This window comes from Apodemus sylvaticus, chromosome 8, assembly GCF_947179515.1.
Source record: "Apodemus sylvaticus chromosome 8, mApoSyl1.1, whole genome shotgun sequence".
NCBI classification, from domain to species: domain Eukaryota; kingdom Metazoa; phylum Chordata; class Mammalia; order Rodentia; family Muridae; genus Apodemus; species Apodemus sylvaticus.
In genome coordinates, this window is record NC_067479.1 from 80,716,233 (window position 1) to 80,738,751 (window position 22,519).

Consider the following 22,519-nt stretch of genomic DNA (forward strand, 5'->3'; position numbering starts at 1 on the left):
GATCTGCCCCCCTCTTCTGGGATGTCTGAAGACAGCTACAGTGTACTTACATATAGTAAATAAATAAATCTGTAAAAAAAAAAAAAAGTTGAGATGTGAGCTGGCAAGATGTCTCTACCAGGATATAACACTTTTCCCTCAACTATGAATGTTCCCTTGGGCTTTCATAAAAGCAAAAGAATGGATCTTTTCAAATCATATAATTCTGTAAAAATAATTTTACAGAATTTTTATATTTTTCTTTCCATTGATGCATAATGGACCAACTCTGAAACAAGACTCTCTGCAGTGTTGCAGAGATTTGGAAGTCTTCCTCAGAATAAATGGCTTAGTGCCACTTCTAGGTATATCCTATAAGTATATTCACACATGTGCACTACAATATATGTGTAACAAAAAATATACCATTCCATGAGATTGCAGGTGTGCCAGGCGTTCATATATAGGGAACTGGTTAAATAAATGTTGGTAGTCCAGAAAGGAAGACTCGCTGTAATGATTAGAGTAAGGAATGTCTGCTATGTCCTCATGAAGTAGACTTTAATATATCTTAAGTACAAACCATCAAGCTACAAATAGGTATAGATAGAATGATAATTTATTAATTTCTTTATTAATAAAGAAATACTTATATGAAATTTAAACATACCATATGCTTATGCATTCTTTGTTGTATTTTGGGAAGGAGCTTGTAATCAAGCTTGCTATGTAGCTAGGGAAGACCTTAAAAACTCTTGCTTCTGCCTGAGTGCTAAGATTACAGGGTCACAAACATCCTGCTAGAATTTGTACTTTTATAGTCTGCTCACCTGTGCTGTTTTGAGTAGACATGGCTTTGATTTGGAGAGACTTTCAGAACAGACCCTTCCTTTTATATCTTGTGAATATTTCCTCTTTAACACAGGACTGGCTATGTAGCCCAGGCTGCCTTGAAGTTGGAATTCTCCTGCCTCTTTCTAAATCCTGGGATTATGGGCATGTATAATAGGCATGTTTTTTTTGTTTTTTGTTTTTTTAAGAAGGGGCTCATGATCAAGCTGACTATCAATTTTCATAGGTGAAGTGAGCACTTCAGAGTATAGATTGACCCAGCAGTGGTGGTGCATGCGTTTAATCCTAGCACTCTGGAGGCAGAAGCAGGCAGATCTCTGAGTTTAAGGCCATTCTTGGTCTACAGAACGAGTTCCAGGACAGCTGGGGATTCACTTTGGTAGCATATTTACTCCAATTGGAATGATACAGAGAATTTAGCTTGGCCTCTATGCAAGGATGACATGTAAATTCATGAAGCATTCTATATTTTTCAAATATTCTATAATGTTATACCTTTTATGCTATTTTAAAATTACTAGATTTTTACTTAGTTTTTATGTGCTTGGATATCTGTGGCTCAAACCAGAGTCTGAGCCACAGAAGCCAACAAGGCGGCAGGAGAGAACAGTCTCCCGGTTGTCCTCAGACCGCTCTGCCTGAGGCATGCTTGCTTTCTCACAGACACAATAGTTACCACATGCAGTAGCTACTGTGCTGCCGCTTTGCTTTTCGTTGACAGTAACAGTGATGGTCACTCATTTTTTTTTCATATCAAAATTTCAAATCAAGTTTGTTTTTGTTTTGTAAGTAGCAACTGAAATTGAAATGTGCTCTTATATCATGTAAATTTAGCTAAATTAGCTTTTCTCTGCAAGTTGAATTTATTTATCTTTGTCTTTCCCAACAGTTACTAGCAGTTCCTGTGGGAAAATCTGTGAAGCTGTACAGAAGAAAAACTTGGTGTAAATTTAGCTAAATTAGCTTTTCTCTGCAAGTTGAATTTATTTATCTTTGTCTTTCCCAACAGTTACTAGCAGTTCCTGTGGGAAAATCTGTGAAGCTGTACAGAAGAAAAACTTGGAGTAATCCATTTGACCTTTCAGACAGTTCCATCTCCCAGGTAGGTTTTGTAAGTGACAGAGTAGTAACTATTGAGAAGATTTAATGAAAACTTCACTAAAAACTGTTGTCAGATATGAAATGTGCGGGCTGGAGAGATGGCTCCGTGGTTAAGAGTACTGATTGTTCTTCCAAAGAATCCACGTTTGATTCCCAGCACCTACATGCTAACAACCATTTGCAATCCCAGTTTCATAGGATCTAATGTTTTCTTCCCCACCCCCACCCCCCTTCCCTTTCTCCCTCTTGCTCCAGCCCTGCTCCCTCCGGCCCCTGATGGTCTCTTTTTGACTTCCACAGTCCTATATGTGTATACAGGCACACATGCAGGCAAAATACCTATTCCCAGCAAAATAAGTCGATAAAAGAAATAAGTTTATAGGAAGTAAAATTACTCTTAGTGCCAAGTACTGGAGACACATGCCTTTAATGCCAGCACTCAGAGGCAGAAGCAGATGGATCAGAGTTAGAGGCCAGCCTGGTCTACAGAGTTCCAAGACAGCTAGGGCTATACAGAAAAACCCTGTCTTGTAAAACAAAACAAACAAAAATTACCCTTAGCTTGGTATTAGAGTGAATTATTCTTAAATTTTATTCTTTCAGTAAGACTTGTGATATAGTCTTCAGAACTTTAATAGAAAAAAAGATTGATTTTTATTTTATTTTTTAAAGATTTATTTTGTTTGTTTTTCAGACAGGTTTTCACCACATAGCCCTAACTGGACTGAAGCTACCTGGGTAGACTAGGCTGGCCTTGAACTCATAAAGATCCACCTCCTTAGCTTCACTGGGATTAAAGATGTGTGCCACCATGCCTGGCTAGATTTATTCTTTTTTAAGTGTATGAGAGCTGTGTGTGTGTGTGTATGTGTGTGTGTGTGTGTGTGTGTGTGTGTGAGAGAGAGAGAGAGAGAGAGAGAGAGAGAGAGAGAGAGAGAGAGAGAGAGATTGGACTATGTATGTGCCTGGTGTTTGCAGCTAGAGAGGGCTCTGGGTCCTCTGGAACTGGAGTTCTGGATGGTTGTGAGCTGTCCTGTGAGTGCTGAGAACTGAACCCAGGTCCTTAGCAAAAGCAGCCAGTGCTCCTAACCGCTGAGCCACCTCTCCAGCAGCTTGTTATTTCTCCTATTCTGTCTCTAGCTCTCATTTCCCTGTCACCTATGTTTTTTTAGTTAAAGACTTGGGGTAGGAACAGTGCCGTGCTGAGGCTCACCTCCCTTACTGGCTGTCTTCATTTGGTGGTGAATGTTAGGAGGATTCCTTGTGGTTGTTTTGTTTGTTTACTTGTTTTTATTTTTTCTTTTTTTTGGATTTGGTTTTTTTGAAACAGGGTTTCTCTGTATAGCCCTGGCTGTCCTGGAACTCACTCTGTAGACCAGGCTGGCCTCAAACTCAGAAATCCGCCTGCCTCTGCCTCCCAGAATGCTGGGATTACAGGCGTGCACCACCACTGCCTGGCTTACTTGTTTTTTTTTTATAGGATGATAACATTATTTTGTATTTCATTTTTTTAAATTAGGTAGGTATTTCTCTTGGCTAACAAAATGATATGATATGTGCTAATAGCTGAACTTTATTGAAAAAGATTAAAAATAAATATACTTTATTGTATTTTATATATCAAATGTAACTAGAATAACTCAGAGTAGAGATTTAAACTATTTGGGGTAATAAAGTGAGTAGTTTCAAAATATACATTATTATTATTAACTGTTTCTTTGTAGACACTCAATATAGTAACCTGGTCTCCCTGTGGGCAGTATTTGGCTGCAGGTGCTATTAATGGCTTAATTGTAGTTTGGAATGTGGAAACCAAAGACTGCATGGAAAGGTACAATTTATTGTTCTTGTTTAATTAGGAAACATTTGTACGTTCTGACTGTTATTCAAAATGAAAATAGTTTCTAGATTATGAAAGCCATTGTTGGCTTTTAGAACAGTTACTTGTTTACTGTTTGTATGTATGTGTACACTGTAGAGGCATGCATGTCATAATGCGCTGTAGAAATCACAGGACATTGTATGAGTAAGTTCTTTCCTCCCATTGTGAGGGTTCTAGAGATCAGGCTCAGGCATGGTGACAAGCGTCCTTACACACTGAACCATCTCCCCCATATCATGTAATCTTTTCAAGTTGAAATTTCCCTAGAAAGTAAAGAAAAAACAGTTTTTATTTGTTTATGGAAGGTGCTAAGGATTGAATACATGAATATTTGCTACTGAGTCACATTCTCCAGTCCATATCTTTAAAAGCACCCACTTTTTACTTTTTAGGGTAAAACATGAGAAAGGTTATGCAATTTGTGGCCTGGCCTGGCATCCTACTTGTAGTCGAATATGTTATACTGATGTGGAAGGAAACCTTGGAATCCTGGAAAATGTTTGTGACCTCAGTGAAAAGGTGTCAAGCAATAAGGTAATGGAAGTATAGGGGTGTCTTTAGTGTCCCTTCATAGTCACTACATGTTATCGAGGAAATTGGGGTTCCCTTTTGTGGGTTCTTAGTCTTAATAAAAGAATTTAAAATGGACTTAGAAGGAAGCTTGAGAACTATTTTATTAGGGTTTTAAGGGAAAGCAATAGAAGGCAGGCTGAAATCCCCACTAGTTGCTGAGAGGAAAAAAAGAGGCATGTCTTTAAGATAGGCCTGGAGGTCAGCAAGCAGCTGTAAAAAAGGGGTGGGGGGCTACTTCCAGAGAAACTCAGGAAGTCCAGAGTGTCAGAGAAAGTTTGCCTAGTCTTTTGCCAGTATCTGAAAGGAGGTGAAGAATTGCATTTTTTAAATTAAAAAGCAGACAGATTTAGCAGGGCTGCATGGTAATAGCACCTTAAGTAGCTGCCTGTGTATGGTGTTCCTTTACATGTCTGTCTCCCTAATCCTGACCTGTCCCCAGAGTACAAGGCATTCAAAGTAAATATATTTGCTAACCATTCCTTTGGTTTTTTGGATTTGGTTTTTTCGAGATAGAGTTTCCCTGTATAGCCTGGCTGTCCTGGAACTCATTCTGTAGACCAGGCTGGCCTTCTACTCAGAAATCTGCCTGCCTCTACCTCCCAGAGTGCTGGGATTACAGGCATGCGCCACCACCACCCAGCTTTGCTAACCATTCCTAAGTCATAGGTATGTGCTTCCTTGGCAAAGGTTTTCCATGTCCTTAGGGATCTCCGTGGGTTGTGGCTGGCTGTAATCCCAGCACTTGTAGGTAGGCAGCAGGATCGGAAATTTCAGGTCAGCCTCGGTAACAGAGTACGTTTGAAGCGAATAAGGAATATATGTGACAGTGTTTCAAAAACCAGCATGGCGAAATGTTTGTCTTTGGGAATCAAGACTGTACATTTATATACCTGCAAAGTACAAGGTTTACCTCCAACACTACATTAACAGCAAAAGAAAAAGAGCAGCCTTTTGCCTAAATGTGTTTTTCTAAGTGATTTACTAATACATTGTAATTTAATTATTCAAGGTATTAAGTAGAGTGGAAAAGGATTACAATGATCTTTTTGATGGAGATGATCCAAGTAGTGCTGGCGACTTTCTAAATGACAATGCGGTTGAGATCCCTTCCTTTTCAAAAGGAATTATAAACGAGGATGATGATGATAATGATGACCTCATGCTGGCTGCAGACCGTGACTTGGGAGATGATGAAAACTCAGTTGGTATGACTTTGACTTTTTGCGTGTGAGAGTACCCCGGCTGATTAGTTTTCCAGATGTTATTAAAAACTCATAGATGGCTAAATTAGTGTTTAGAGGTACATTCTAAACCCCATGTTAAAAAAAATTCAAATCAACAATCTAAGCCTCTTTAACAAACTAAAAGAAGCTATCTATACCCCGAAGAAAAGGAAGTAATAGAGATTAGCTCAAATAAAATCGACAATGGAAAAGTTAGAGAGAGGGCTAGGATAGAGGTGCTTATGCCCAGCTTCATAACCTGTATTTGAGTCCCAGATCCCACAAGGTAGCAAGAGAGAACTCACTTCCTGGGTTATCCTCTGACCCTCCTCACATGCACCATGCGATGTGTACATCTGCACTCCACAGTGCACAAACAAAATTTAAAACAAAAAACCGACATGGCTTGTCAGGTGAAAGAGTCTGCCAGTAAATCTGACAACTGGAGTTCAGTCTCAGAGGGCCACGGGTACACACCAGACACTTTTACCATCCAGGCTGTCTCCACAACCCACGTCTTTAAGGAGACTGTGGTGTGTGTATGCATGCGTGTGTGCATGTAACAGCATACATAAAATTAGTTTTCTCTATCCAGCTTTACATGGATTCTGAGGACCAAACTTGGGTTACCAGGTTGGCAACGCAAGCAACCTTAATTGCTGAGTCTCCTCACTGGTCCACCCAGAACTTTAAAAATAATTTAAATTTATTTAAAATTTTTTAAAAAAATTTAAGTGTCTAGCGGTACATTCTAAACCCTATGTTAAAAAAATTTCACAGACACAGAACTTAAAAAAATAAATAAGTAAAAATAAAAAATATATATATATTGGTAAAATCAGTGTTTGACTGTAAGTAGGTGGTAACTAACAATGCACTGATTACTAATAAAGCCTGGTGTCGCTGCCTACATTAGTGTAAGGCACCATCTGCTCCTTACACTAGTGTAAGGCACCTCAGGGCTTCTGCATTATCACTACATTCCTTGAGCATGGAGGGCACGGTGGAAGAGGCTAGTACTGTACCAACTATCGCTGACTCCATGAGGAATATCACTGTAATACCCCATAATGCTTTTCTTTTTCCTAAGTTGTTAATTTTATGATTGTCACACAATTCTTTGTATTGTAGATGTTCCAATGCTAAAAGCTGATCTTCACAAAGAGGAAGGGGACGATGATCAGGCAAGCAGCATTCACAATCTCCCCCTTATAAAACCCCAAAGGCCGTTTTATGATGGGCCCATGCCAACACCGCGACAAAAGCCGTTCCAGTCAAGTTCTACACCCTTGCATCTCTCTCACAGATTCATGGTAAGCCTTCATCTACACCTACCTTTTAAAAAATACTTCAGTACTGTTTTTTCCCTATAGTTTATTGGACAGATTAAAAAATAATTTAAAAAACCTTGCTTAAGTGGGTTAGAGTATTTAGTTGATCATAATTTTATGGTAGGTTTATTTCATGGTTAACTAAAATTTTGAATATTTTTTCAGTATTGAAAAATCTGTTGATTCTGTTTTACAAGATGAAATAATATAAAAATATGACTACATATCTTGTAATACTTGTTGGTATATTCCCGACCTTATTTCTCAGGATCTCACTAAGTAGCCTAGAACTTACCATGTAGACCAGATCGATCTCAGATTTGTGACGCTTTTCTGCCTCTGCCTCCTGAGTGCTGGTATTATAGATAATGTACCCCCATGCTTGGCTCTATTTTTTTAATATAAAATATTATTTGGATTTTAAAACATAAGATGTGATAAGTACTATAAAAAAGAAGAGCTCTTTATACTGCTTCCAGGAGTGTAGGGTCCATTAGAACAGAGATTGTTCTTTTTTAAAGAACTCGTCTCTTAGGGACTTAGCAGTTTTGAGCACTAGGTAGATTCAATTCACAACACCCATGTGGCAGCTCACAACTGTTATTCCAGTCCCAGAGAATCAAATGTCCTCTTCTGGCCTCCACAGTGGCACACAGACATTATGTGTAGATAAAATACCCATACACATTAAACTAAAACAGTTTTAAAGCAAAACCAAAAACCTAATATCTTAGTATTTTAAACAAGGCACAACACTGTAGGTGTTCAGTATGTTTCTTGAATTGATGAATGAACATTAGCTTTTTGCTTCAAATTTGAGAGCTTGCAAAATTTAGTATGTTATTTGCTAGTTATTTTATGTTTTTCATTCTGCAAATTTTGTTAGATGTTTTTATTGAAGACATAGTCCTGGCATAAAATGTGAAGAGTGGTGTTTCATAATAAAGCTTTATTGTTAAGAATGCTCATTGAGGGCTGGTGAGATGGCTCAGCAGTTAAGAGCACTGATTGCTCTCACAACAGTCCTGAGATCAAATCCCAGCAACCACATGGTGGCTCACAACCATCTGTGATGAGATCTGACACCCTCTTCTGGTGTGTCCAAATAAATCTTTGGGTTTAGAGTGAGCGGAGGCCAACTGGAGCAAACAGAGGTCCTAAATTCACCTCCCAGCAACCACATGAAGGCTCACAACCATCTGTATAGCTACAGTGTACTCGTATACATAAAATGAGTAAATAAAATCTTTAAAAAAAAGAATCCTCATTGAGTAATATAATACATCTTCATGTCAATATTGTGTTTATAGTTATGTTTAACATTGGGCCCTTCTGGCTTTTGTGAGCACCAGATGTGCAGGTGGTGTGCATACATACATATATGCAAGCAAAAATAGTCTTACACATTGAAAAGAAAGGAAAGAAGGCAGACAGATAGACAGACAAGGCTTGAGTGTGAGTCTATAGTGTACATCAGTGGAAATTAATCTTTCCAAATATTACTAATGTTTTATAATTTATATATTTATCTTATGACAAACCAGTTACCTGAACAGAAAAATAAATCTGTTGTCATTTACATTTTTGTGTAGCATCTTTGAGGTATTTGGAAGAATTTAATGTTTTAGTTATTGAAAGGCCAGTTATAAATACTTCATTATATTACTAATGTAATTTTTAAAATGTTAAACATTCCACTTGTTAATTAATTATGTGACTTTTTATAAAGGAAATAATAGTCATTGAACCTCTACTATTGCTATTGCTTCTTAAAGCTATGCTGACTTAGATAGAATATGGTAACTTTAGGTACAGACTAAGTTATAGTGTGTGAGCCTGTGTCTTGTAGTATATATAGTCTTAGGAGTTTCTGTTTTTCTTACTTGTTCTTATGTACTTGTAGGTGTGGAACTCTGTTGGGATTATTCGCTGCTATAATGACGATCAAGACAGTGCCATAGACGTGGAGTTCCATGATACCTCTATCCATCATGCAACGCATCTGTCGAATGCTTTCAATTACACAATGGGAACTCTTTCCCATGAAGCTATTTTGTTGGCATGCGAAAGTGCTGATGAATTAGCAAGGTAAATAGGGAGAATCTGGCATTATTGAACTTTTAGATCAAATTGTATAATTTATAGTATGGAATATCAGAAACTAGAATTGGCTGTAAACACCAGTACACCTCACAATATGTTTTGCTCTAGTTGTCTCCTCATTGTGTCTTCTGCATATGAAAATGATAGGATAGCCCGGGTGGTGATGGCACATGCCTTTAATCCCAGCACTTGGGAGGAAGAGGCAGGCAGATTTCTGAGTTCGAGGACAGCCTGGTCTACAGAGTAAGTTCCAGGACAGCCAGGGATACACAGAGAAATCCTGTCTTGGAAAAAAAAAAAGATAGGATATAATTTATAACACAAAAGAGATGAGACTATATTTTATATCGTGACAATAGTTATTACAATTATAAATAGACCACTCATTCATAAAGCACTCAGAAAATGAAAGTTCCCTCCATTCCCTAGAGAAAAATCCCCTTTAGAATTCTTTTAGAATTAATAGTTTGAGCCAGGCAGTGGTGATGCACTCCTTTAATCCCAGCACTTGGGAGGCAGAGCAGGGGGATCTTTGTGAGTTCAAAGACCATCTCTATACAAAGTGAGTTCCAGGACAGCCAGGGCTATAAGGAAACCCTCTGTCTCAAAACAAACAAATAAACAAAGAGTTAATAGTTTGGTATCTATCCATTTTGACATTTGTCTCTATGAATCCTCCTTTAAATTTAGTTTATTGTAGTATAATTTATATATAATAAAGTGTAACCATTCTTTAGTTTGATGAGTTGACAGATTTGTATATACTATAAAGTTTAGAATATATTTTATCATCTGAAAAACTTTTTTATTTTTTGTAATTAATTCAGTCCTAGTCTTGGTTAACTGCTGGCCTCAGGTTTTGTTTGTTTGTTGGGTTTTGTTTTGTTTTCTTTGCCATATGTTAGATTTGAAATCTTTATTTGAAAAAGAAAATTTTCAAAGGAAGATAACATGAAAATGTAATATTTGTCAAGTTTTTCTCTTTGTTTAGTGGATTGTGAACTAGTTTATATGGTTTGATGATGGTTATCCTTTTTGCTTTCCTTAGAATGATTGTTTTTTCTTTATCCTTTTGGGCTTTCATGTTAATTCCTTTTTTTTTTTTTAAATGGCAAATTGTTGCTTAAGGTTTTGATACTTTGTATCTTTTTCAAGTCTGACAGCAGCAGAGCTGCCAGGTAGTAGGCCTGGGGGATTGACAGAAAACACAGACTTGGGTCATTCAGTAAGGAGAATGCCAAAGCTTTACTGAGGGACCAGCAATATATACTAGAGGCCAGGAAGAACAATGGGAAAAAACAATTATAGACATAGGTCAGGTGCCAGGGTGGTCCCTATCACACCCGGCGGGAAAACAGGAATCAAGCTAAGCCGCAGGATGTTCCCTGTGCAAACAGCTCAGCTGGGGGCGTTGAGCTAAGCTCACCGAAGCCCAGCACAAGTCTTGGTTGTTATTTTGTGTGCACTTATGGTATGGAAACACTTTATAAACTTTACCTCCAGTTTTCCATTTAATATTATGTTATAGATATATTCTTATATTTTCAAACACTCTTTAAAAATCTCAATGTAGATCATTTTAAATTTATTTCATGGGCTTGGGATGTCATAGTGTTTTGGTTATCACCTTCAAGGCAATGGTTGTATCCCTGGTACTAGACATGCACATCCCAAATGATTTCATAATTATTTTCTTTAAAAACAGTTATAATAAAATAGAGAAACAAACTTTCTTAACATGATTAGTTATATATAAAACTATCACAGATAGCCACGGGGGCTCACCCTTTAATCCCAGCACTCAGGAGACAGACAGGTGGATCTCTGAGTTCTAGGTCAGCCTGCTCTTCAAAGCAAGTTCTAGGACAGCCAGGGCTACACAGAGAAATCTTATGTCAGGGAAGGGAAAGAAGATCACATAGAAATTTGTTCATTTCTGTCTTGTTTTATTTTTTTTTTAGCAAACTTCACTGCTTGCACTTCAGCTCTTGGGACTCAAGCAAGGAGTGGATGGTTGATATGCCTCAGAATGAGGATATCGAAGCCATATGTCTCGGTCTGGGGTGGGCCGCTGCTGCCACCACTGCCTCGCTCCTTCGATTGTTCACTATCGGAGGTGTTCAGAAAGAAGTCTTCTGCCTTCCTGGACCTGTGGTATCAATGGCGGGACATGGAGAACAGCTCTGCATTGTTTATCATAGAGGTAGGTTTTTCCTTGTCTTCTATAGTATGGTATCTTAACTTGCCTTAAGTTAACATTGGTAAAATGAAAATACTTGAATTTTTGTTGTTGTTGTACCTCATTTTGTTTTGGATTGTATACCTCTTTTTGCATCTACTAAGTATTTTCATCAGTGTAGTCTTTGACTTTAGAAAATGTTGCGATATTGGTAAGCAAGATAAAAGAAGTATGCTCCACTGTATAAACTACTACTGAGGGAATTCGGTTATTTGCTTGTGTAAAGTTTATCTTTTGGCAAGTACATTGTTCAGTTTAAATACTTCAGAAATAACGTACAAGTTCTAGTGCAAAGGACCAGACCAACTAAGAGTGACTTTGAGAGGTTGGGACTCCTTTTCCTTGCTTCTGTCTTCATTCCCCACCTGTCTGTTAACACCGTGGCAGGGTTAGTGATCAAGGTTATTTGTTTGTTTATTTTAAACACTCTGGGGGAAAGTGCTATCCTCTCTTGGCTTATATGACATTCTTGTTTAACTATTTTGCTCCCTGTCAACTCTTTTTCTCCATTGGCTTCTCCTGTGATTGCTTTTGGTTGTAATTAGCCTCGTCTTCCCTGGGTCTCTCTGAAGGTCGGAACCTTACAACCTTGCAGTCTGTTTGACAGCGTAGCTACAAAAGAATAGATTTTTTTCATTGCTGTTTTGTACAACTCTGCAAGTGTAACTGAAACAAAGGTGTCATGGACAATGTGTACTCTTTGATTTCTCCTTTTAAAATTGTTGCTTGCAACTCCAAATTGGTAATCATGACTTGTGTCAAAAATACGATTTGAAAGCCAGATGTGGTAATGCACACCTTTAATCCCAGCACTTAGGAGGGAGAGACAGATCTGCTTTCAAGGCCACTCTAGTCTATAGAAAAGTTTCAGGTCAGTCAGAACTATAAGGTGAGATCTTGTCTCAGAACAAAAAAAATCAAAAAAGACACCTCAAAACAGTTTGACAAACTTCTTTAAGGGATTTTTGTTTTAAAATGTGCTTTTAAATATGTATGTCTGTGTCTTCTAAATTGGTATACCAGCCCTGTCATAACCATGTCTCTGGAGTTTCATATTCAGTCACTCATTGGAAATCTGTGTGTTAGGTTTTAACTGGTCTTTTGAACTCATTTACATTTTCCCCCAAATTTTCTTTTTAATAGTTTGGTCACCTCGGTAATTAGTCTATTAACAGTTCATATTAGCAAATGGTCAGCCATACAACTATAAGCCACATGAACTCCCATCACATGTTGTTTTGTTCTGTGGAGTAGCCCATTCCAAGTCGGCCTTGTTTCATTTCATAAACTAACACCCAGCCATGTCATGTTGCAGTGCTGGTTCTAGTAGCCTCCATTAGGCGTGTTACGGTGTATCTGCATAGTTGCCTGGACAATCTTTTAAAAGCCTAGATCATCTCTCTTTTCTGCTTAAATTTCTCTGACTTCATTTTTAGCATAACAGTCAAACTACTTGCCATAACGAGGCGTTTTACTGGTCCAGCGGGGTCCGAACTTCATCTCTTTCTCCAACTTCATGCCTCACCATTGTCTCACTGGCCATTCTGTCCTGGGAGCACTTATCTTATATCTGTCTTAGGACCTTTCTGCTAGCTGTTCCACTTTTCATTGCATCCATCTTTTTAAATATGAGTTCATATGAGGTTATATGGGTCACAAACAAAAATTAGCAACAGTAAAAGCCTTCTAAATGCAACCATAAATTAATTAAAAGTTAAGTGTGCACCGAGTCTGTAGTGTTTGTAGCAGTTTGTCTCTGTTGTGAACTTCACTGCAAGCCTGGGTTCCGAGTGCCCAAATGCACACTTGGAACTGTGCCTGCCATTCCACCACTGAGTACCGAGGAGTGCCACCCGAAGCGGCTTGACTAAAATGTGTGTGCTATGAGCACAGTGTGTTTACTGTACATGGGAAGTCTTCTGCTCTTACAGAAACATACTGATTTAATTATTGGAACCAGACAATGTTTTCCTACATCATTCCTCAGCAAGTAAGAATCAAATATGGATTGGACTGTGTCAAGATGCTTGATGGTAAAACTTCCTATTTTAATCTCATAAAACATGGTGAATGAATTTTGGGTTGGGATTACGAAAAAGTGTTCAACCATTTCTGAATGGCCCTGTTTTAGTTTCTCTTTCTGTTGTGAAGCATTGGTCCAGGTGGTGGCAGCACTAGCCTTTAAACCCAACACTCAGGAGACAGAGTTCAGAACCAGTTTGGTCTGCTGTTCCCAGAACAGCCAAGGCTCTGCAGAGAAACCCTGTCTCCATAGCACCTGATATAGCCAACCAGAAGGTGAAGGGTTTATTCTGGCACAGTCCATTGTGGGGATGTGAAGGCAGCTGGGCTTATTAAACTAGCTGGTCTTTATTACATTCACAGTCAAGAAGCAGAAAGTAGTGGACTTATGCTGCTCAGTTCCCTTTAGACCAGGATCATAACAGGGTAATGGTACCAACTGGTCTCCAGAAATGTTCAATGTAATATGTTATTCTGCTTCTAATGTATCAGAAAGATTGCTCATATGGGTTAACCATAAAAATGGTGCTGTTTTAAGAATGTGTCATGGGCTGTGGTACTACATGACTTTAATCCTGGCACTTGGGAAACAGAGGCAGGGGGATCTCAGATTCCTGGTCTACGAATTGAATCCTAGGAAAAACAGGGCGACTTAGAGAAGTTCTGTCTCAAGACATTCCTCCCCCCCCCCCAAAAAAAAGTGTCACAAAAGTAATGCACAAGAAATAATTTAGACTTGTTATGGCTGAGTAACCTTTGGTGCCTGACGCATACGTACATTTCTCTAGGTACAGGGTTCGATGGAGATCAGTGCCTTGGAGTTCAACTGCTAGAGCTGGGGCGAAAGAAAACACAGGTTTTGCATGGTGACCCTCTTCCTCTTACAAGGAAATCCTACCTCACATGGCTGGGGTTTTCTGCTGAAGGCAAGATGATTTTCCTTCTTTATATTAAAGACATATTCCAAGAAAATAATTTATCTTAGTCTTAATTGATATAAAAATATTCTGTATTTAAAATTTTAATTTTAATATGGATCAAAACTTTAGTTGTTAGGTAGAATAATGGTTATTTCACTATTCATGATAATTCTGGTGAGAAAGCTTATATAGAAAATTTTATTTTTCTTATATTTTATTTAATTATGTGGATGTATGTGTCCGAGAGTCCAGAAGAGGACATTGGATTCCCCTGGAATGTAGTTAACAGGTGGTTGTGAGCCGCCTCTGTGTGTCCTGGAAACTAAACTATAGTCCTCTGTAGGAATGGCAAGTGCGCTTAACCACTGAGCCCCTTCTCCAGCCTTAAAAATAGACTTTGCTAATACTTTTCATTATATAGCAATGGAGAGATATAAATCACTAATAAACAAGTCTTTTCCAGTTAATTCTATACATGTTAAGAACTTTCTAGCCAAGCGGTGGTGGCGCACACCTTTAATCCCAGCACTCTGGGAGGCAGAGGCAGAGGCAGGCAGATTTCTGAGTTCGAGGCCAGCCTGGCCTACATAGTGAGTTCCAGGACAGCCAGAGCTACCCAGAGAAATCCTGTCTCGAAAAACCAAAAAAAAGAAAGAAAAAAAGAAAAAAAATTACTGTTATATTCCAGCAGGGGACATAACTTTCACTGAAACTCTGTGTGTGTGTGTGTGTGTGTGTGTGTGTGTGTGTGTGTGTGTGTGTGTGTGTGTACACGTGCTTTTAGGAAATTTAAGTCAGATTCAGAGTATTTTCTTCATTTCGGTCTCGGTGGAAATGAATTTTACAGAAAGCAACTCTGAGTTACCTCCCCCAACTTTAGCTTTTGAAATTAAAGTTGAATCCTTGGTATATATTTTTGAAAGGTTTATTTAATAGTACCTTTCAGTTGATTTTCTTGTTCTGGGTGTTTAGGTACTCCCTGTTACGTGGATTCCGAAGGCTGTGTTCGCATGCTTAACAGAGGGCTCGGGAATACATGGACTCCTGTTTGTAACCTGAGAGAGCACTGCAAAGGAAAGTCGGACCACTACTGGGTGGTTGGTGTCCATGAAAACCCCCAGCAGCTGAGGTGGGCCATCACAAAGTGTAGAAAGTCGGCTGATTTAGGGCCAGAGGTTGGGATAAGATCTCCTACAGTATGCCTGGCTCCAGATTCCTCTTTGTATGAGACTCTATGCCTATATTTATTTGCTTTTCATCTTCTGCCAACTGGTGAAGGGAAAATTAAAATGTGGTCTATCTGTATTATTGGGCTGTGGACAGGTATAAAGTACTGACACATGCTTATAAAGCAAATGAACCTTGAAACGTCGAATAGTAAAAGAAATCAGAGACTACACATTGTATGATTGCACTTATGAAAATATCCAGAATGGGTATCTGCAGAGACAGAAAAAGGAGTAGAAATTCCTGTATTCTAGACATCTCTAGGCAGATTATAAGACAGGAACAGGAATGTTTGGGGAGGTGGTAGTCGGCATATGGGGATTTGAGGAGAGAAAATACAGTCTTGTTTTAGATAATGCAAAATTGGATTTAGTAGAAAGCCATAAACGTTTTAATGCTTATTTCCATGTTTGCCTTTATAGAATCTGCAGAATTCCATTGTTAATATATTTGGTATTATAAACTATATTGGTTGGCTGGGGATATGGCCTAGTGGTAGTGCTTGCTTAACATGCAGGTAGTCCTGAATTCTTTCTACAGTACAGGGTGAAACATTATTTTTATTTTTTAAAGAAAAACCTTTTGCATGTGGTGGCACAGCACTTAGAAGGCAGGAGTTGATGGGTCTCTGTGTTTGAGGTCAGTGTAGTCTTCAAAGTAAGTTGTGGGTCAGCCAGGGTTGGATTTGGTCCCCTCCCCCCCACCCCCAGACAGGGTTTATCTGTATAGCCCTGACTGTCCTGGAGCTCACTCTGTAGACCAGGCTGGCCTCGAACTCAGAAATCCACCTGCCTCTGCCTCCCAGAGTGCTGGGATTACAGGCTGGGATTACAGGTGTGCGCCACCACCACCCGGCTCAGCCAGGGTTATATAATGAGACCCTGGGTTTTGTTCTATTTTGTTCTATTTTGTTTTTGAGACTAAATTAGTTAACTTCTTAATCAGTGTTAGGATATATAGCTGTCTTTATTAAATTTCCTTATTTATAAAATTTCTTTTATTTCTAATTCTAGAAATCAAGTTATTTAATAGTTTGAACTAAAGAATTCCTATTACATCAATAGTTGAATTATATAGTTTGAACCCATGAACCCTCTCTAGTGCTTACTCAAGATGACTCACTTTGCTATTAAGTGTTTTTATCTTATTATTTGAGACTGTCTAATATGTAGACTAGGCTGCCCTCAAACTCAGAGATCCATCAGTTTTGCCCTCCAAGTACCAGGATTAAAGTTGTGCAGTTCACACTGTGGCTTTAGCTCTACTGGAGCCAGTGCAGTTTTCTAGCCACTGTGGGCACCTTACATACGTGCACAGATCCACACTCAGGATGTATTCAAAGTTAAAAATAACTTTTTAATTTAAAAAATTATTTTGAGTTTCTTGAAATTGAGTCTAATATAGCCTAATCTGGGCTAAACTCAAGTTTGTAATAAGGAATAACCTTGAACTCTGATCTCCACGTCCCTGAATGCTAGAATGTTTGTGCTACCACACTTATGGTAGTCTTACACAGTATATATTTGAAACACTGAGATGCTAAGAAGTCTGCTTATGGGGTCTGGGGAAATGGCTCAGCAATTGAGACCACTTGTTGCTTTTACAGAGGATCTGGATTTGATTCCCAGTACTCACATAGTGGCTCACATCCTCCAATTCCAGGGGATTCTCTTCTAAACTTAATGGGTTTGAGGCATGGATGTGGTACACATGATACTTATATACACAGAAATAAATAAATCTCAAAAATAAACAAACAAAACCGGGTAGTGATGGTGCACACATCTTGAGTCTGGGGCTGGCCTGGTCTACAGAGTGGATAGTCAGAGCTACACAGAGAAAGTTTGTCTTAGAAAACCAGGGGAAGGGGGGGGGGGCGCACTAAAAGTGTGCTTATGAAAATGAATTTCTACCACGTGTGGTGGAATTGGAGAACTGGGACCATGAGGCCAGCCTGGTCTATCCACTGTGACTATGGCTCAGAAACAGAAAGGGAAGATGAAAATAAAATTGTACTTAGTTTTGTGCATTGAATAGGGTTATTTTCATGCTTTTCTTAGTTTTCTTCAAATAAATAAAGTTTTTTTTTTCAGAGGTTGGAAACTGCTACTTAGTCATTGCTTCTTCCGTTTCCTTTTGAGAGCTTAAGGGTTTGAGTCTGGCTGACTTCAGATCCATGATCTTATGCCTCAGCCTCCCGAGTGGGGAGACTGCACCCCAATGCCTGTCTGTGTTGTACTGTTTATTATGTGCACGTAGAGATGACTGATTTCCTTTGTGTGGCTAGAGATATCTAAAGACCAGGGAAGGAAGCCTACAACTTTCTTCAGTAGTCGGCTGCTGTGTTTAATGAAACTTATCTGCCCTGGCTTGGGAAAGGTCATTAGAACTTCTCTAGGCTTCTGCTTGCTCTTGGTGGTAAAGATAGTGTGGGTTGTGTTACTCTGAAAGGCCCTGAGGTCCACAGCTCAAAGCCCGAGTCATACTGCCTGCTGTGTAGTCAAGTCCTGCTGTTTAGACTTTGTGCCTTCTCCTCAACCTCAGGACAGAAAGGACCCATCTCAGAATTGCTGGGAAAACGAAATGACTTTGGAAATACTGGATTTTTGTTGTTTGTTTGTTTGTTTGTTTGTTTGTTTTGAGACGGGCTCACTGTGGCTCTTGCTGTTGTGGAACTCGGTTTGTCGACCAGGGAGACAGTAGAGTCTGGCCATGCAACTACAGAAGGTTAATCTATACATTGGCCTGTTTTCTACAGGTTTTTTTTTTTCATTTTTTCATTTAATCTAATAACAAAACAGATTTTGTGACCAGTTTGAAAGACAATTGAAGTAACTTTGCCTCCTTAGTAATGTGGTTCACCCTTTCACATTTTCTACTCCAAACAGTTTAAACATCCATAGACTAACCCTACTAAATGAGCAGTCAAAATGCGCCTTGCACCCCCATCCCTAATTACTCCATAAGGAAAAGCCTTAAAGCTAAGAAAATAAGAAATATTAGTGTCCTGTTTTGATGTAGAATGACTTGGAAAGTTACTGTTAATAAAATCCCAATCATATCTTTTTGATGAAATCAGTCAAGTATTTGAGTTGGGAGAGGTTAAACAAAAGACCGGTCACTTTACAGGCAGAGTGCCCAGCAGCACGCATGCGTGTTCTTTCCCTCCGAGTGCACTTGGTTAGCAGCGCACACGCATGCTCTTTTCCTTTCTGTGAATGCACATGTTCTGCCTTCTTCATTCACCAGGTAGCATTCTGGTGCTTGTGAGTAAGTGCAAGGCGGTTACCCAGCAGATTTTCACACCTGAAATACTCATGCTCCTCTCTCATGCTCTGTGCCATTGTCTCTATAAAACTGTGAAGGAGAAGGAAGAAAATGAGATCCTATGTTCCAAAAGGAAAGGTTCACATCTCATGACAAAGGGGCGTATATCATGTGAACATCATTTGTGGGTGTGGCTGCTTTTTAATGTCTCCGGTGAGCATTTAATATTACTAGGATTGCTTTTTATAAAAAGTTTCAAACCCAAAGGCCTGTTAGAATAGTGTTACTACTGTTCATAGCTCCTAATTTGTGAAGAGGTTTTATTTTAGCAGTTTTTGTGATACTGTAATATTGTAAAGTCTTTAGCGTGGGACCTTTTTTTTTTTTTAACTGACAGGTGCATCCCTTGTAAAGGTTCTCGGTTTCCTCCCACCCTTCCACGACCTGCTGTAGCTATATTATCTTTTAAGCTTCCTTACTGTCAGACTTCAACAGAGAAAGGCCAAATGGAGGTATGTAGATGCCTTAATACTCTAAATTTAAAACTAAATACCTGTTACACAGACAATTTTAGATCATCACAATGTCAGTGTTGGATATTACTACACTATGATTAATTAATGCAGTAGGGCCTTTTGATCACAAGGCTACCTCATATGGTTGCTGTCACAGCTTCCAGGGCTTTCTACAGAAGAAATGGTTTTGACTGGGTGGCCCTCACCAGGTGTAGAGCTTCTTTGGTAGGGTCAGGTTAGCCCTCTACACAGACCATAAACTTATCCTCTAAACCTGGCCCTGTTTTTAAAAGGCATTTGAAACCTTGCAGTTAGTTATGCTAGTTGGGAAGCAAATCATCTACAGAACTGGCTTACAAAGTTCTCCGAGGACTAAACATATGGGAAATAAAAATGTTGTACACAGACACAAACACCTTTTTTTGAAGGATAGAACATAAAGCCAAGCTATTATTAGCACATTGAAATTCGAATCGTAAAGTAAGAATATATAGAAAGGAGGGTTTCAGAAAATATTCTAGAGCTGGCATCTTAAGGTATACCTAACGCTTGCCCAGTATTAAGGGGATGTTCAGTTTTATGTCCTTCTATCCATTTTCCAGGAACAATTTTGGCATTCTGTTCTGTTTCACAACTACCTTGATTACTTGGCTAAAAATGGTTATGATTATGAGGAGAACATTAAAAACCAGGCAGTAAAAGAGCAACAGGAACTCTTAATGAAAATGCTTGCGGTGAGTAAAATACGTTGACAAATTAAAGTTTAATTATTTTCTTAGGTTGAGAAAAAATTTTTCTTTTGAAACAGGTTTTTTATATGTAGCCCCTGACTATCCTGGAACTTGCTCTGTAAGCCAGGCTGGCCTCGAATTCAAAGAGATCTGCCTGCTTCTGCCTCCTCAGTGAGGAAAGGCAGGCAGCACCATGCCCGGCCCTAATTTGTAAATAAATGTAAATAAAGACTAAGTTCTACCTTCTAGGTTACATAAATTTTATTTTTTCCCCTTAAAATTTCTGTCTTACTTTTGATGCTACAGTTAAAATATTTGAAATACTTCCTTATAATAAGCTAAGGCTGTAGGTGGGCGAGTAAGCTTTTCCCATGCAGTACCTGTTCCCTGGGCTCCAGCCAGTGCTCCAGGAGACTTGCAAAAGTGAGAGCCATCGGTGGGACTCTCACTCATCTGTGCCGCAGAGTTTAGGTGTGGATGTTGTAGATTCCAGGTCTCCGTCCTTAGGCTTTCAGATTTCCCAGCCTTTGACATTACCAGTGGCTGAGTTTGCTGCCCTGACTTCTTTACTACATTTCTCTGGTTCGTTGTCCTCCTCTCAAGCTTTATTCATTGGAAGGAATGTAATTCCATGTCCTCTCCTGGCTGGTACTGTTGACCTTTGAGGGAAGTGACCGTTAATTCATTCTAGCCACTACAAGAATGACGCTGCCCTCTGAGTCAGAGTTTCACCCTGCTTAGAAGTGCTTCTTCTGGAGAATACCAGCAATCTTGAGGGGGCTTGGGTGAAGGTATAGAGCTTCTTCCTCATAGGTCAGGTGTGTAAATTACAAAATGCTCCTGCACCATGAGTCATAAGACCCCTAGTGTCCCTCAGAGTGGCAAGAACTATTTTGAGCTCAAGTTGTCATGTGCTGGATTGTCAATTCAATCCAAATATAAAAGGGACTCTTTTCTAAGATGCATTAAATGAATGTTCCTTCCTCCTCCTTCTGTTCTTTTTTAAGATTTGTTTTTACTTTATGAGTATTTGTCTGCATGTGTGTACATGTACCATGTGTGTGTCTGGTGATCATGGAGGTCAGAAGAGGGTATTAGGTATCCTGGAAGTAGAGTTCTGGATAGTGAGAAGCCACTGTGTGGATGTTGGGAATAGAACTTAGGCCCTCTCCGAGAGCAGCAAATGTTCTTTGAAAGAACTGGGATTAGCATAGGACACCTAAAACCAAGTTCTCAGCACAAAGGGACAAGGGGCAAGAAATAGACATAGACAGGTGACAGAGAGTGAGGGGGAAAGGAAAAGGAAGAAGGGAGAGGGAGAAGGGATATTTGCCCTGGGAGGACAAGGGACTGCCTCTGGATAGGAGACAGACAGACATGGCCCTTAGGCAAACGGTGGTTTATTAAGGAAAAAAGAAAAACCCCCTGTTAGGTTGATTTGGCTTGTTTTGGTTGGGCATGTAAATTAGGTGACAAAAGGGACTTCTGATTGCTGGAATTCTATACTTTGACAGCTAGACCTTGGTTATCAGCCTATGGAGGAGGAAGTAGTTAAGTAAGGGAATGGGGCTTTTGTGCCCAGCTTTTGGATGTAATCTATGTTTTAGCAAGGAAGGGGGAAGTGGGAAGGGCAAGACCTGCCAGAGCAGTGTTTGCTGTGCTGGTGCCTACTAAATAGCCCTTCTTTCTTAACCACTGAGCCAGCCCTCCTTCCCCAGAACACTCTTCATTTTATATTACAGACATAAAAAGTGCAAATGTTAATTTAGGAGTTGTATAGCTATTTCTGGTAGTTGAAGATCACAGACAATATTAAACATGAAATTTTAAGCATGTCTACTTTTCCTATCCAGATTTGCTTAGTAGCATTTGTTGTCTAGTTCTGAGTAAAGTAGTAATTAGTTTTTGTTTTAATTCACTTTTTAAAATTCCCTGCCTTGTTGTGATGAGTGGCAACTAGAAAAAAATGTTAGGAGAATTTCATGAGTTTTGAATGGCTGTCCTACTTGTGCACTTTACATCTAAAGTATGTCGCATTGAATTTACCCTACTATTTGTAAATGCACCATTATTTTATTCATTTAAACCACTAAGGAATACTGTTGATCAAGCAACACATTAATTATAAGATTCTTTTCCATTTTGTAGATGTGCATTTTAGAAACATTAGGTAATGTCAGTCTTGTCTTTTCTTTTTGATGTGTTTATAAAAAGATAAAGAAGTATAAGCTATGTTTTATGGGTGTGGTGAGGTATGGGGGAAGGGGAGGTCTCAGCAGGCCCATGCACCGAGGCATCCCTTCCCCAGAGGGACCAGCCACAGGAAAGTATAGTGTAGAATAGAATTTATTCAGGGCTTGGGGAGGGGAGTTAAGAGGGTAGTACAGGCAGAGAAAGGCAGAGAGTAGAGAAATAGAGGCCGGCCCTGAGCACAGGAGAAGAGATGGGGGAGGGGAATGGAGAGAGAGGGAGCAAAAGAGAGCAAGAAAGCAAGAGGCAAGAAGGCAGGAGAGAGCTGAGCGGTGGTGGCGCACGCCTGTAATCCCAGCACTTG

The 22,519-nt window shown here is 39.3% G+C and overlaps 1 protein-coding gene and 1 non-coding gene across 2 annotated transcripts in view; both read left to right on the plus strand.

The window, feature by feature from the left end:
* The window catches only part of Wdhd1 (WD repeat and HMG-box DNA binding protein 1), a 37,225-nt gene that overhangs the window by 7,085 nt on the left and 7,621 nt on the right, over positions 1-22,519 (plus strand). The window contains exons 7-17 of the mRNA XM_052191692.1: positions 1,841-1,933; positions 3,657-3,763; positions 4,207-4,348; positions 5,397-5,592; positions 6,742-6,923; positions 8,845-9,029; positions 11,006-11,247; positions 14,094-14,231; positions 15,198-15,354; positions 19,117-19,231; positions 19,837-19,968. Of these exons, the coding sequence (XP_052047652.1) occupies positions 1,841-1,933; positions 3,657-3,763; positions 4,207-4,348; positions 5,397-5,592; positions 6,742-6,923; positions 8,845-9,029; positions 11,006-11,247; positions 14,094-14,231; positions 15,198-15,354; positions 19,117-19,231; positions 19,837-19,968 (1,689 nt within the window). The remainder of the gene's footprint in view (positions 1-1,840; positions 1,934-3,656; positions 3,764-4,206; positions 4,349-5,396; positions 5,593-6,741; positions 6,924-8,844; positions 9,030-11,005; positions 11,248-14,093; positions 14,232-15,197; positions 15,355-19,116; positions 19,232-19,836; positions 19,969-22,519) is intronic.
* LOC127691829 (U6 spliceosomal RNA) lies at positions 1,201-1,304 on the plus strand. Its single transcript, XR_007979399.1, has one exon. It is a non-coding gene; the product is annotated as a U6 spliceosomal RNA (small nuclear RNA).